This window comes from Podarcis bocagei (genome assembly GCF_964188305.1).
Source record: "Podarcis bocagei genome assembly, chromosome: 1".
Lineage (NCBI taxonomy): Eukaryota > Metazoa > Chordata > Lepidosauria > Squamata > Lacertidae > Podarcis > Podarcis bocagei.
Window position 1 is genome coordinate 89,307,322 of NC_138125.1, and position 14,840 is coordinate 89,322,161.

General features: G+C 46.6%; 1 protein-coding gene across 3 annotated transcripts in view; it reads left to right on the top strand.

Moving 5' to 3' along the window:
* The window catches only part of LOC308585062 (putative hydrolase PNKD), a 37,435-nt gene that overhangs the window by 11,747 nt on the left and 10,848 nt on the right, over positions 1–14,840 (top strand). For 2 of the 3 annotated variants that reach the window (XM_081190590.1, XM_081190588.1), the window contains 2 exons: positions 10,086–10,201; positions 11,577–11,689. In XM_081190590.1, the coding sequence (XP_081046716.1) occupies positions 10,086–10,201; positions 11,577–11,689 (229 nt within the window). Of the gene's footprint in view, positions 1–2,610; positions 2,802–10,085; positions 10,202–11,576; positions 11,690–14,840 lie in introns of those variants that run through there. The other variant, XM_081190589.1, reaches the window with a different exon arrangement.

A 14,840-nucleotide genomic window follows, 5' to 3' on the forward strand; every position in this document is an offset into this window, starting at 1 on the left:
AAGTTCTGGATAATACTTTCTTATTGTTTATTAATAATACTTTTTGTAGTTAAGATTCTTCTTTCCCAAAACTTGTTTTTTTATCCGAGTTAAAAGCATTATTCTTGCCATGCTGTTTCGTGTGTTTAAGCAGCTCTTGAGTTTAACAGTGGAGAGACTGTGTTTCCTCAGTGCAGGTGGGGGCTTTTTAATTCTACAAAGGGCTTTGCTTTGGTTTTTCTCCCACCCACCTGCTTAAGCTGCCTTCCCATCTGCATGTACTCCGTACTATTAAACATTGCAGCTTCTGTCACTTTGGGGAAATGTACGTCTTAGAAATGCAACCTTTGCTTTGAGAGTCAGGGGTTCAAGTTTCAGATATTGGGTGAAGAGGGAGACATCTGTAACAGTGGAGCAAGATTCTCAGCACTCTTGGATGTAGTCACGATCAAATTAAATGGCAAGATAGTATTTTTTGAGGCCATACGTTTTTATACTTCGTAATAGCCATAGCAATGTTTTAACATGGATCCAATAGCAAATCTCCCACTGTTTCATTTTAAATGCAGGGTGTTATGTCTTTCACATGCTTATAATAGCTTAGATTTAATAGTTTATAATGGCGGTCACCTTGTGATGCAGCCAGTGAGTTGGTTATAAATATAGATGTTCCTGAGAAATAATTGCAGAGGGCAGTGCCCACCCCACCCTAAATGGCTCCATTGGTGTAAAGTACTAATTCAAAATTAGAGGCCAGGTGATGATGGTGACAGACATTGCAGTTTCAGTCCTCCCTCCCTGGCTGTAGGGCTCAAAGCACTATGATGTTTGGGCTCCCCACAATTTGGTGCTGGGTTTTTAATTACTTTCTTGCCTCTGTAGAGGGCCTCATGCCTTTAACACTTGAGGCTAGGAACCAGTCTATTGTTAATGCTGTGTAAGCGCAAAAAAAGGTATTCATTTTAAAAATGGATTGTGAGAAAGTGCAGTTCCATTGAAATGGGTGGGTCATAAGCACACTTACTTTTCATTTTATGTATTTTAAAAATAGATTCATACCCCACCTTTCCGGACAAAAAGAAACTCTCAAGGAGGGCTTACAAGAATTCTGGTGCATCTAACGGCTGCTCATGCATCCAGTTTTATCACGCTGCCCACATCATGTTGTCACCATCGTCAAAATGCCAGCCTGTACTTTTTAAAATCCCCATTTCCTCTTTTTGCAGAAAACTCTTATAGTGAACATGACCTGCTGGACATCTGAGGCCACTGCTGGAAACACGCTAAGGCATTTTTGTGGGTGGGCAGATCTGTGGTGGTGATTTAGTGGGTGGTTTCTATCACCACACTCAAACTTTTGTTTGCTCCTCACCTGAACAAAACCTTGCAATTCTGTATCTGATAGCCTTAAAGATACGAGTGCGTCTTTTCTCACCCATTGGTGCATGCTAAAGCACCCAGTTCAGAAGAACTATACTGCAACCTTGTATGACCAATATGAGGAGAGTTTGTGCATACTTAATTTTGGTTCACTGGTGTCAGTTGACTGCCTGTTGTTTTAGCACTGGCCTGATTTTCACACACAAATTGCACAGTGGTAAAGATTAGGCGTGGAAAATTTTGCTTTGGGTTTTGAGAAGGAGAAAATTCTGCGGAAATCAGTATCACAAGTCCCACTAGAAGCTGCTGCAGCAGTTGGCACAAACTTCCGTAGATTGTTAAATGCTGGTTTCAGCTTGCCTCCTAAAGGCAGTTATTTATTCTTGCCTCTTTCCTTTTGGTGAAGAGGTTTCTGTTCTGGCAAATGGTACACATTTCAATGATCTTGGCCTAAGAATTATTACTATTATTTAATCTCTTTTTAGCCTCTGTTTTGTTTGCAGTATGCAAAGAATGTGTTGGCATTATCCCTTGATTGCAGTGTAGGGTAAGTGCGCAGTTTACATTCCTCCCATCGGACATAGCTTAGGAGATGGTGTTTAAATCCACCCTTCTGGCTGTCATCAGACATATGAAGAAAGACACACTGACATGGTAATCCCAGAGCGAACTGTGCATTCTTATATATTTACCATGGCTTGATGTATGTTCTGCCCTGCCCACTTGCATTGATCTGGCCTTCATTTCCACCTTCGGTTTCTGCTCAAGCCTGGGGGGGAGGGTTGGAGGTGGGTGGCAGCCCTTCACAGCAGGGACACAGTGCTCACTTTATAATCCTACATCTAGTTAGCCATCTGTTTCATTAGCATCATGCGTAAGTTCCTCCCTCCCAGCCTGTTCTGCCACGTCTGTTTTCTGTGCTACAGAAAGGGACTTGGTTAGGAACATAAGTGGAGCTCTGCTGCATCAGACCAAGGGTCCATCTAGCCTCTTGTTTCCAACAGAGGTCAGCCAAGGGCTTCTAACAAGCCCTTAAGCAGGGCATGAGGGCAATAAGGAGCTCCCTCCACCTTCGCTGCTCCCTAACAGCTGATAGCCAGTGATATTCTGTCTCTGAAATGGAGGTCTTGTTTAGCTATCATTTGACAAATCTTTTAAACCCACCTAATCCAGGGCCCATCACTTATGCCATAAAACAGTAAGTTATAATAATCCTGCTAAAAACAGTAAAGGTAAAGGATCCCTGACAGTTAAGTCCAGTCACAGATGACTCTGGGGTTGCGGCGCTCATCTCGCTTTACAGGCCGAGGGAGCCGGCGTTTGTCCACTCTGCAGACAGTTTTTCCAGGTCATGTGGCCAGCATGACTAAGCCGCTTCTGGCTCAACGAACACCGAAACCAGAGCAGTGCACGGAAACGCCGTTTGCCTTCTCACCAGAGTGGTACCTATTTATTTACTTTCCCTTTTTGGCATGCTTTTGAACTGCTAGGTTGGCAGGAGCAGGGACCGAGCAATGGGAGCTCATCCCATCGCTAGGATTCGAACCGCCGACCTTCTGATCGGCAAGCCCAAGAGGGTCAGTGGTTTAGACCAGTGTTTCCCAACCGGTGTTCCGCGGCACACTAGTGTGCCGCGAGATGTTGCCTGGTGTGCCACGAGATGTTGCCTGGAGGGAGGCGGGCGAGTCCAGAAAAGGTTGGGAAACACACGCCAGCCGGGGTCTGCCTCCGCGTTGCATCAGCTTCCTCGCTCTCGGCGCTCTGCTTGCCAGCCTGGTGGCCTCTGCCCCGCCCCGAGACTGGAAGGGAGGGACGGGACTTCCACTGCGGCTGCGTCTCTGGCTCTTTCGACTCATTCCTCCTCCGAGTGGGCTTGAAAGAGCAGCCGATGGATGAATCGGCCGGCGACCCTGAAGCCTTGTGCAAAGTAGAGGAGGTGGAGAAGCGACTGCAGGGAGCTTAGGCGCCGCATCCGGCTCATTGCGGGAAGTCAAGATGGCGGCGGGTAAGTGTGGGAAGCAGCTTTTTCCCTCCGCCGCCCCCCTCTCACTGGGAATAAAGGGGGCCCCGCTGGGGGGTGACGTTGTAGAACGCAGAGTTCTTATTTTGGGAAGGTTTGAGGGGTCGGACTAAGCGGGTTGGGGGCTGGTCTGGGCTTCCGCTCCCTCCCCTCCCCACGGAGTGTACCTGCGGTGCAAGGAGGCGCTCTGAGCCACTGCTCTGGGAAAGGAAGGAGGGCGAGGCGGCCTGGCCAAGTGCAGGGGAGACCCGTAGTGGGGAGCAGGGGGAGGAGGAGGCACCGAGGAATGGAGGCGGGGGAGACTCCCTCGCTTTGCAGAAACTGCAAAAAACGAGGCAGGAATTGGGTTTGTTTTTGTAGCTCAGGACGTGCTTCGCTTCTGGTGTGCCTAAGGCGGCCGCCCCAATTATCCCCTAGCCCGTCTTTCCAGGTGCTGCCCCCCCTCCACAAAGGGCCATAGAACTGTAGAGTTGGCAGGGGTCCCAAGGGTCATCTAGTCTTAAGTTTCTCTTTCAAAAAGGAAACGTGGGTTAAAGCGGCGACGCCGCCCCCCACTCACTTTCCTGCTCTGGCTTCCCTAACAGTTTTCCGAGTTGCGTCACTGGATCCAGCCCCCTTTTCCACAGGTGACACGGGGCTGGAGGGAGGGAAAGAGGGCTTTACGTCGCGCACAAAGGCAGCCTCCTAGAAGCGCTCTGGGCCGGCGCCGTTTCGCCGAAGGCGCCAGAGGACCCCCACCCTCAGCTCCTTCAGAAAGGACTGGAGCGGAATAGCCCTTTCTCTTCTTCCCCAACCCTTGTCGTTAGAGGAGTCCCTCAGTCCCTCGCTTTGCTGCCTCCTCCCCCCCCCCCGAAGCTTGGAGGTTCCCCGGCAAGGGGGAGGGAAAAAAATTGAAACTTACACTTTCGTGCGTCCCTCCCGGCGTGACGCTGCGCGCTGACGTCACGGGGCTGTAATGGTGGTGTGCCTCGAGATTTTTTTCATCAAACAAGTGTGCCTTTGCCCAAAAAAGGTTGGGAAACACTGGTTTAGACCACAACGCCACCCTTTCTTCCAAGGGAGCATACATAGGATTCCTAGGAGGTCTCCCCTCTATGCACACACCAGACCCACAACACCTTGTTGTTCTAACCGCTGCCTACAGACCCTTCAATGAATAACTTCCTTCTTCCACCATGTTGACATCCATCTGTCTCAAGAGACAATGGCATGTGCCTCTTGGGGTGACATCAAACCACTGGAGAATCACAGTGCCTTAAATTTATCCCAACAATAGCAGCAAGTAAAAATAATGCAGTAATGCATAGTAATCATATTGTATCAATAGCGGTGCTTAGATCAGCACAGATATGAATGATTTATTTGGGTATAACAGATGTGGGTTGCTAAGTGATCAATACAGTTGTCATTGTGATCTTCATGAAGGAAGCCCCCGTCCCGCCTATCACTCAAAGCAGTTCTGCTGCCTTTGCAGACTCAGTGGTGGAAGAAACATCTCTTTTTCTCTCCTTCCATCTCTGTGGAAGGGTAGGCTGTGTAATGAGTTCTAGACCCTGCTCAGTGTCACGGGAATGTTATTTGCTTCCCGAAAAAAAGCATTTTGCAGATAATACAGAAATGAGCACTAAAACTGCACTATGATCCATTATTGTTCTGGAAGTGACTTTTACGGCATGTGAAAGCTCAAATATAACGTAGAAATCAACAGTTAGGGAAACGTCAGGAATAAACTGCATTAAACTGCAGCCTTACGTTTCCTTTGGATAAGGAATACTGGAGACTTATGCTGCCCTCTCATCAGTGTTTGTGTTATTTACAATTGCATAAGCAGAGCACACGGGCTCTCCTACAATGCAGGAGGTCTTCTCAGAGTGAGAGAGACACTTCACTTTCAGTCGACTTGCAACTCTCCCTGTCCTTCTCTAAATTTAATATACTATCAAGCTTTCTTTCTCGCACACAATCTGCCAAGCACTTGGCTTGGATCCAGTCCCTCCAGATGTGCTTCATATGTAGGGAACCATCCACAGCCATTAAAGCAAGGCTAGGGAACCTGTAGCCATCCAGATGTGGTTGGACTCCCTGACCACTGAGCATGCTGGCTGTGGCGACTGATAGAAATCTAACAGCACCTGGAGGGCCATCAGTTCCCATCCCCTGCATTAAGGTAATGATAACATTGGTGTTCACTATTTGACAAAACAACCAGGCCTGTAGTCAAGCGAGAAATATGGTGATTCAAAGGAATTGAGCCTGGGCAAGTTCATAAAAGCAGCTTGTTTTCAGAAAGGTTGTCTTGGTCTCCAGTCTAGGTCCAGGCAGCTTGTAGCTCTTCCTGGAGAAGAGGGCAAGTTGACAGGTTATTGACAGGTTACCAAAACAAAAAGACTATGTGGGTGGAAGATAAGTGGGGGTGGTGGATATATGCCAAGATTGCACTGGCTTTCTATTGAGCTTGCTTAGTGTCCTCCTCTTTGGTGGGACATAATACTTCCTGTGAATCAGCCACTGTTGACGTTAAAGAAAAAAGAATCCACTAAGATGAGGAAACCCCATGGAATGATGGGGCTGCAGCAGTTTTAACCCTGTCCCTCCTCTCCCCAAATGTAAAAGGCTTGTGAGTAAATTCATATCAATTTGATTTGCCAGAAAGGTGGAACCAGCATAGTTTGTTATATAAAGCTATTCTGACAACTGAATTGAAATCAAATACTGAGCAGATGTTTTTAATGCTGAAGTGTGCTTTTACCGATCCTTCATTTGCAGTGTCCCATCTTCAATAGTGTGGCACAGTGGCTGAATTGTGAAGCCTCTGCCCCAGATTTGCTAGGTGGTTTTAGGCAAGCCGCTATTTCTTAGCCTTGGTTTGCCTTATCTGTAGAATGGGGATAATACACTGATCAATCACCCTCATTCACACATTGTGCCAAGCCAGTATTTCATGCTAGTGCATGTTTTTGGAATTTTTCCTACTTTTGTCCCCCCACCCCACCCCCTGGTGTGACTGGGAGAAAGGAAGCCACAGTTAAGCGTGATCTCGCTTAACCTGGTATTTTCCAGGTGATTTGGAGCTCAACTCCTATCTCCCCTGACCAGGATTGGAGTTGTAATCAAGAACAGCTGAAGAGTACTAGGTTGATGCCACCAGTAATGTTACGAATGCTAAACTAGATAGACCAATGTAGTGACACATCATAAAGTAGCCTTCTATGTTCCTGTGACTTTGCCCTAAGGAGCTGTGTTTTTGCAATTTGCAATTGTCTAATCTTTGCTGATTTGTTAGGGTTCTGCTTTGGCAAAATTAGTTTGAATATGTGGGTCAGGGATGGGGAATGATCCTGAACCCAGGATTTTTCTTTCCACGCGTGCTGGTCCAAATTTGACAGGTGATGCTGTGTGTTGAAGCTTCAACACTGGGCTTAAAGTTGCAGTATGGGGCTGCTTGAAATTCCTTCTGCAAATAGCCCCCTACTGCTCTTTCAACACTGCTTGGAAAAATGCTTTCAGACAGTCAGGTATGATAGGTGGGCATGGTTTGCCCAGAATTGCCTTGCATAGCAAATGGGGAGGCCTGGTGGGCCGTGTTTGACCTGCAGGCTCGAGGTTTCACATCCCTAATCTACAGCTTCTGCTCTAGATGTGCACCGAAGGCATGCAATAACTTCCATTATTTCAGTTGGAACTAGCTCATCCTAAATAATAGCTGACAGTTCATGGAGCGTTGGCGGCTCTCAGATTTTGATTTGCTGGAGGAAGTTACTGTGGACACAGCTTGAAGATGGGTCTTTCTTCCTGGAAATGGCTCTGGGGGAGAGAAGCTGGCTGGATTTCAAAGTGTTCTGAAGATAATACTCTGTAAGGCCCTGCTTTTCTAAGATAAAGCAACTGGACAAAGTGTAGCTCTGTGTAACACACTGTACAGTTCTGACAGAACAGTCTCTGCTGGTGCAATTGGCTGACATGCTGGAGAGAACGTTGGCTCTGCAATGCAAAGTGCTTGTTTTTTCTGTCTTGGCAGTAGAGGATGTTGGTTAATGCAGAGGCAGATCCCAGCTGTAGGGCCTGAAATTTTATTCAGAGAGTCTGCTGGATGAACCTGTGTTCATCTCTACCAGGTAAGGTAAAGGTAAAGGACCCCTGGATAGTTAAGTCCAGTCAAAGGCAACTATGGGGTGCGGTGCTCATCTCGCTTCAGGCCGAGGGAGCCAGCATCTGTCCACAGACAGCTTTCTGGGTCATGTGGCCAGCATGACTAAACCGCTACTGGTGCACGGAGGACCATGACAAGTGCCAGAGTGCACTGAAACGCCGTTTACCTTTCCGCCGCAGCAGCAGCTATTTATTTACTTGCACTGGTATGCTTTTGAACTGCTAGGTTGGCAGAAGCTGGGACAGAGCAACGGGAGCTCACCCCAAATCTGCGGATTCGAACTGCCGACCTTCCGATCGGCAAGTCCCACTCGCATAGCTTTACCTCACAGTGCTTCTCTGATCTTTCTTCTCTCCCCCAACTCTGCCCACTCACTGCGATCATGAACTGTAGCTGCCTCTTGCTGTCTCTACAACAGCACATCAGAGAAAATGCTGGCATGTTTCTCTGGAAGCTGATGTGTTGAGGAGAGAACCGCTGGGAGTTAGAAGTCACTTCTGGGTAAATTCCTGAGAATCTGAGATACTCAGGGAAAATGCAGCGTTGAAGAGCAATTAATGGTTTCACTTCAGCCGTGTTGTGTATATGCCAAAGGGAAACACTGCACTGCTGGGACTCTTTAATCAAAGGAACAGATGTCAAGAATTTGTGAAGAAAATATCACCTCTCTTCTGATGACTCTGTGAGCCCCCTGCTCAGCCTAAATAAGCCTGCAGGCCTGAGCATGGACTATACATTTCTATACAGTGGTACCTCGGGTTACAGACGCTTCAGGTTACAGACTCTGCTAACCCAGAAATAGTACCTCGGGTTAAGAACTTTGCTTCAGGATGAGAACAGAAATCGTGCTCCGGCAGCGTGGTGGCAGCGGGAGGCCCCATTAGCTGAAGTGGTACCTCAGGTTAAGAACAGTTTCAGGTTAAGAACGGACCTCCAGAACAAATTAAGTTCTTAACCCGAGGCACCACTGTAACCTGTTGGGAGTGAAAGTAGAACTGGGACCCCTTTCTTGGCAGTACTTTTCTCAGGTCACTTTGACACATTCTAGCACATTCTTTGAAACATTACAACAGTTTATATCATTCCACGTCCATTGTTATGCTACTTGCATGTGATGGTATTGCGTTGTCTTGTAATCTTACAAGGTTTCCATCATCTAAGATACCAAGGTCTCATGTGATGTGTGACTAGGCATCAGCAAGAACTTCCAAGCAGCTTGCACAAAATAGCAAGCTTGATTCTTTCTGCTGCTGCTTCTTTTTCCTCCTCATTTTGCACCATGGCGGTTTCTGAAGTTGATGGTCCTGGAGGCATAGCGGAGTCCAGAGCAACAGTGATACCCACTGACTCCTTCAGATTGCTTAATGTGTGTGTGGCCCACAAATCATCTTGAGACGGCTGGGCTTCTGAAATTCATGTGTAATACTTGCAATAGTATTACTCAGACTTTTGGCTGAAAAGTCTAAAGGGTTTATGAGAGGATCCAGTCTTTTGTGTGTGTTTTTAATTATAAGCTTTAAGCCCTCATGGCTATGGAGCAAAGCTTGGAAATATGTGGGGAGTGTCTACAGGTTCAGAAATAATTAGAGCTTTTGCATGGCCTTCAAAATGGTGGGTGTGAAGTGCATTATAGAAAAATATACCAAATGTAACAAATAAAAAAATGTCAGGAAAGAAAAGTATGTAGCAGGTAGCTTGGCATAACAAGAGTTTTCTTACACTGTTCTGTAGTGCACTTGTTTTGTCCTGTATATTAACCAAAGCAGCTGGGTTTTTTTGGTCCCTTTTCAATTCCATGTAACTGCCTATTTACTTTCGTAGCTCAGCAGATTTTACTAGTGCTTGACAGTACTCTACCCTGCCTGTGATAAGAGACACAATATTCCACAGTAGAGCAACAGAGAATCCATAGCAGACTTTGAAGATCCTACAATTGTAGTTTAGACTGTCCTGAGAGTTATGCCATTTCAGTTACCTCAGTTTTGTGGAGGCCAGCTCACATAGTAGGAAGGAAAGGGCACTTTGCTCATGCTCAGACGCACTCTTCCATATTACCAAACCTGCTCTGAATGTAAAAGTTTTGTGCTGAAAGCAACTTTGCAGGGCTGAGCACTGGCTGAAATGAAGCCCTGTTCTCCTGGCATTCACACTTGAGAGTGGTAGGGGAGAACATTTAACGAGTTAACCGCTTGGTTAGGTGACAGTTTGTGAAAAAGTGCAAAGCAAAATACTGCTATCATAATTTTATTTAAATATTATTTGAAAAGAAATAATAATGCAGGAGGGTGAGAGAGACCTGGCATATTCCAAGTACAAGCCATTAATCTGAAGCAGCATCGCCAGCATGGCTGGGTGGATCTGTGCTGTGATAGATTCCCAGGGTTTTAATCCCTGCAGCTGTCTATAGAAATTTACTTGGCTTTGCTATAGAAGCTAGACAGAAACAGCTATTAGCTCTCTACATGGTTAAGCATACTCTTGATGGAAGGAATGATGTCAATGATGTTTATGAACATGTTCAGGCTCAGCTCACTATTGGTCTTTCCTGTCCCTCAGGTATAATCTCTATGCCCACACTCGGCTGGGCTACCTGTTCTACAAGCGTCAGGTGAAGAAAGCGCGGGAGCGTTACCCGCAGGGGCACTCTGTTCCTCAGCCTGTGGTGTTCAGTGGTGAGTGCCCAGTCTTTTTGCCAATGCATTTCCGATTAGCCTGTGTGCTTTGCTGCTTCGAGGTGCATTGCTTGAGTATTTCTTTTGATTAAATTTCCAGGCGATTAATGGTCAGAGGCAACACCTGCAGAGTGGTGTGTGCAGAGTGCAAAATCTTGACTCCTTTATGGAATCCAGCTGCTTGAGATGCTTCCCCCATGAACCCCTCCTGAAAATCCAGACATTTGAGGCCCGAAATTAATTACACACCACACCTGAAATTGGAAGAACTGGGGCTTTCTGTTTCGAGTTTAGGTTTTCTTTTTTAACACGTGCAAGACTCTAAAAACTGTTCCTTGTGCCTAAGCTCTTGCAAGGGGCAAAAGCAAGTTTGATTTCTGAAGTAAGATGAACATGCAGCAGCAAGCTAGTGTCTGGGGTTTTATTTTTTTATTATTTCACTTTCTCTTTCTCTCTCCCCCGCCCCACTTCTGCTATTTCAGAGGGGGAAATACCTCAATTGCTTAAATAAACTTGTTTGTTAACTGCCACCACTCCTGCTCCAGAGTACCCAAAATGCTTTGAACAGTTTTGCTTAACTCTTGTTTTGTGTTTGTACTTGCATTTATATTATGCAGAGGTTTATTTACCAGCATAAGAAACAAGCAAGTGTTTGGGGCCATTTTTATTCTCTGTTTGCACACCCAACCCTTTAAAAAGGAAAACCCCCAACAAACCGCCCTAACAGAGACTCTCCACAATCCTCCCACACAGTGATCACCCACATGAAGTTCAAGCCTTGTTCTCACACGGTTACTTAGTCCTATGTTTGGTCTGTACCATTCAGACGGCAGTGGGCGGGGGGTTGCTAAATGCTCCTCCATTCAGAATAATTTCCTCCATGTAGGAAACTAGTATGTCAAAGAAAAGCCTGAGGTGCTGGTTTTCTGTGTGGAGGGAACACCTTTGTATGGAGGAGCATTCACTCCTACGAACCCCTCCCAGCAGTCTGAAGTGGTATTATTTAGTGCTTCTTTGTCCTTTTAAAAGTATATTTTATTCATTTATTAAGTTTATATCCCACCCTTCCTCCCAAAGGAGATCAGGGTGTGTATATATATAAGCTGCCTGTCTGCTGCACCACTGAAGGCACTTCATGTCATTTTGCTATAATATTGCAATTTTATTAATACTTTAGCATCTATTGATAATAGATAATTTTGTCTGTATTGTGTGACATTAGATGATATTATATGTCTTTTAAAAAAATAAGATGATTTTACAAGAGATAGTATTAAGAAAATAAATGCTAACATAAAAATTGCAGCATTTGCTAAGGTCTGTTGTGTTGACTTTCCTGCTTTCCTTTGCTCTATGTCTGCCTCTGTCATCCTAGGAGTGAAGATTCTTCCCATCCCTGTCCTATCCAATAACTACAGCTATCTTGTTATTGATACTGGCTCAAACTGTGCTGCAGCTGTAGACCCCTCTGACCCACTGGCGGTACAGGTGAGAGAGACAAAATGTGACACCTATCGCCCCTCCTCTCTCCCTGTGGAGCAAGACTAGCATTTCCTTTCTTATTTGATTCTTCAGATTTAAAGGGGGAGGGCTGTACCTCAGTGGCAGAGCAACTGTCTTGCACGCAGAAGGTCCTGGCAGATATCCCTATATCTGGGATATCTGGACTTGGTCCAGGAAGGCATCTTATAAACATTTATATTATTATTAATAATACAGCATTGAAGGCATCTGCATGTTTGGTCATCATCTGGTTCAGCCACTGCACTTGCAGAAGAGGCTTTAGTATCCCAAATACATGGGTGGCTCTTTTTATGCATAGGAACGACACTTCCAACAGAGCAGTGGAGCAGCTACGCTGTAGATTTTTTGCTAACATGGCAGCAATTTTGCTTTCCGCAGGGAACTCTAGTATAGGTGGATGGGAGGGGGTAGAAATCTAGAGAGTTCCTGGTGTCATCAGCAGGTTATAATTCCTGGGATTCTTTGCAAGTTAAACCAAGAGCTAGCATAGCACAGTGGCTAACTGGCTGTGCTGCAAGTCAGGAAGTATGGCATCATAGAATTGGAGAGTTGGAAGGGACTCAAAGGGTCATATCTGGTCCAACCCCCTTGCAATGCAGGAATCATTTGCTACAGAGAGCAAATCTCTCAGCACCCATTCCCAGTATGGGAATGTGGCAGAGAGGCCCATGGCCCACCTGACTTCTCAAAGATAAAGCAGGTAGGGAGGCATTGTGTGTGTTAATCCTCACATGCCACTACCTCCCATTTCCCCTCCTTGTTCCCATACTGGGAGGTGCCTGGAGCTGTGGAGGATTAATATGAGAGGAGAGGATTCCTCGTAGTAAGCCCCTTGATATGGCCAGACAAGTCCTCCATCTGTCCTTTCCACTCCCCTCTCTTTACAAGCTTAGAGCCGGAGGGAATTGCATGCTAGGTAATGCAAGTAATCCAGTTCCTACAGCTAGACAAAAAAGGTAAGCAACTTCAAGGTTAAAATATAAAAGGAACAGATTTTATTTAAAGCAGAAGAAAAGGGAGCAGAAGAAAAAGGAAGCTGCATTAAAAGAAAGAAACCATATTCATTAAATCAGGTTTAGCCTTTTACAAAATACTAGGGGTTGCTGCCCCTGCTCATGTTCATCTCCAACCCACAGCCTCCTTCCCAACCCTCCCCCTTCAGATGCCACTCTTTCAAAGCTCCCTCAACCCCTCATAGCTCACCCCAGTCCCAAGATCTTGCTGTCACTCACAGAGGGGAATAAATACGTTGAGGGGCGAGTTCTGGGCAAACTGGGGGGCAGCAATACGAAGCCTGTTAAGGTCTGCTTGGCCACCCACCCAGCTGCCTTCCTGCTTGCTCAGCTGGGCCTCCCGCTCATTCAGACCCCAAACTTCCCTCACGTGGCTGCGCATGCATCACCCATTCCCTGGCTGAGACCTCATCTGTGTTGGGGGGTGGCTGGGGGAACTGCCAGTAGAGTGCCCCCCTGCTGCAGGGGCAAGTGCTGTTAAAGCAGAGACTGAAAACTGATAATGCAATTTGTACTGTTGCCTTGGCATGTGGAGCCCTGTTTACATTGAGTTGGGGCCAGCCGCCCTGCCCAGAGATGCACATGTTTGACTTCCTTCAGTGGTATTAGTTGCTGCTTTCAGATAATTTTAAATCTGTGATTGACCCCTCCCCAGAGCCTGCTTCTCACTGCCTCTTGCCTGAGGCTTTGGTTCCTGCCACCCTGCTTTCCTGACCATCTGCAATTGGCTACGTAGGAGCTGGCCACGGCCAAGGTCATTCCAAGTTTAGAGCGGCAGCCTCACATGATGCGCACCATCCCTCCTGCTTGGGGCTTGTTTCGTGTTTTCCCTTCAAAGGCTCCCGTCCGGCTGGCTCTTCCTGTTATACTTGAGAAGCGGCTGTGCGGCTTTGTTCAGATGCAGCCGGTGGAGACATGCCGGGTGGCCGGATGAGACAGCCAGACCAGTGACCCGGAGAGGAAAAGCTGGGGATCCAGATTCGGAACTGGAGGGTGAGGGGCTGCTGGAAGCAATTCCTCCCTCCTTGACCCAGTTCAGGGGCTTTGTCTAGGTGCTGTTCTGATAGAGAGCGATGCCGTGTGAATTGCAGTTGAAGCAACAGCTTAATGCTGAAGCAGAAGCAACAAAATATGCCCGTACCTGCAAGGAAATTCCACAAAGACAAACCGGAAGGAATCCTAGCCAAGGAGCAGCATTGCCTGTACGCACTCTGGGAGGCGAGTGTAATGCACAAACTTAGTGCTCTGTTGCTCCAGTTCCAGTTACCTCTTTATAGCTGAACAGAGTGGATGGAAGACAGATGGCCTGGGAATATGTAACTCTGATGGGGGAAGGTGGCACTGCCAAGTAACTGAAGGCTTGGGCATTAAACCTTACACTGGCCCTTTAGTGTATTGTACATTGCCCAGAGGAGGAGACACTGAGTGACCAACAAATTTAGATGATGCATGGGATCCTTTGGGGGAAATGGGTCTGTCAAGAATAGTGACACAGTGGATGGAAGTGCCCTTGCTGCCTTGGGACCAAGAGACAGTCAATTATGCACCTGGGCATAATGGAGTAACTCCCAGTTTAAATGCAATTTAAATTGCAAATACTACTAAACTCTCATCAGTAAGCCCTGTCCTTATCCCCTAATTCATATGTGGTAACAGGAGTCTGCATGATTAGAGGGCCAAGCCAAGAGCCATGATAAGTTTTGCAGTCTCTCTTCTACCCCCACCCTCCTGATTAATGCAGGCTTGGAGGTTTCAGTTTTTGTGATAAAACACATGTGCGTGCACCACCAACCCGCTTTCTTGCGTAGAAATGCAGGTGGGGATTTTGATCACAAAAGCAGCGCAGCATCCCTTTTGCCCAGTGCCCCTGCCAAGAGATCAATTGCAGATCCCTCAGTGCAGCTTGGCCTGGATGCTTTCTTGTATGCTGGCATGAGACACTTGTTGTTAATCAGTTTGTGTTGTCACTTCATGTGTTGCTTCTCTCTCTCTCTCTCTCTCTCTCTCTCTCTCTCTCTCTCTCTGTGTGTGTGTGTGTGTGTGTGTGTGAGAGAGAGAGAGAGAGAGAGAGAGAGAGAGAAGCAACACATGAAGTGACAACA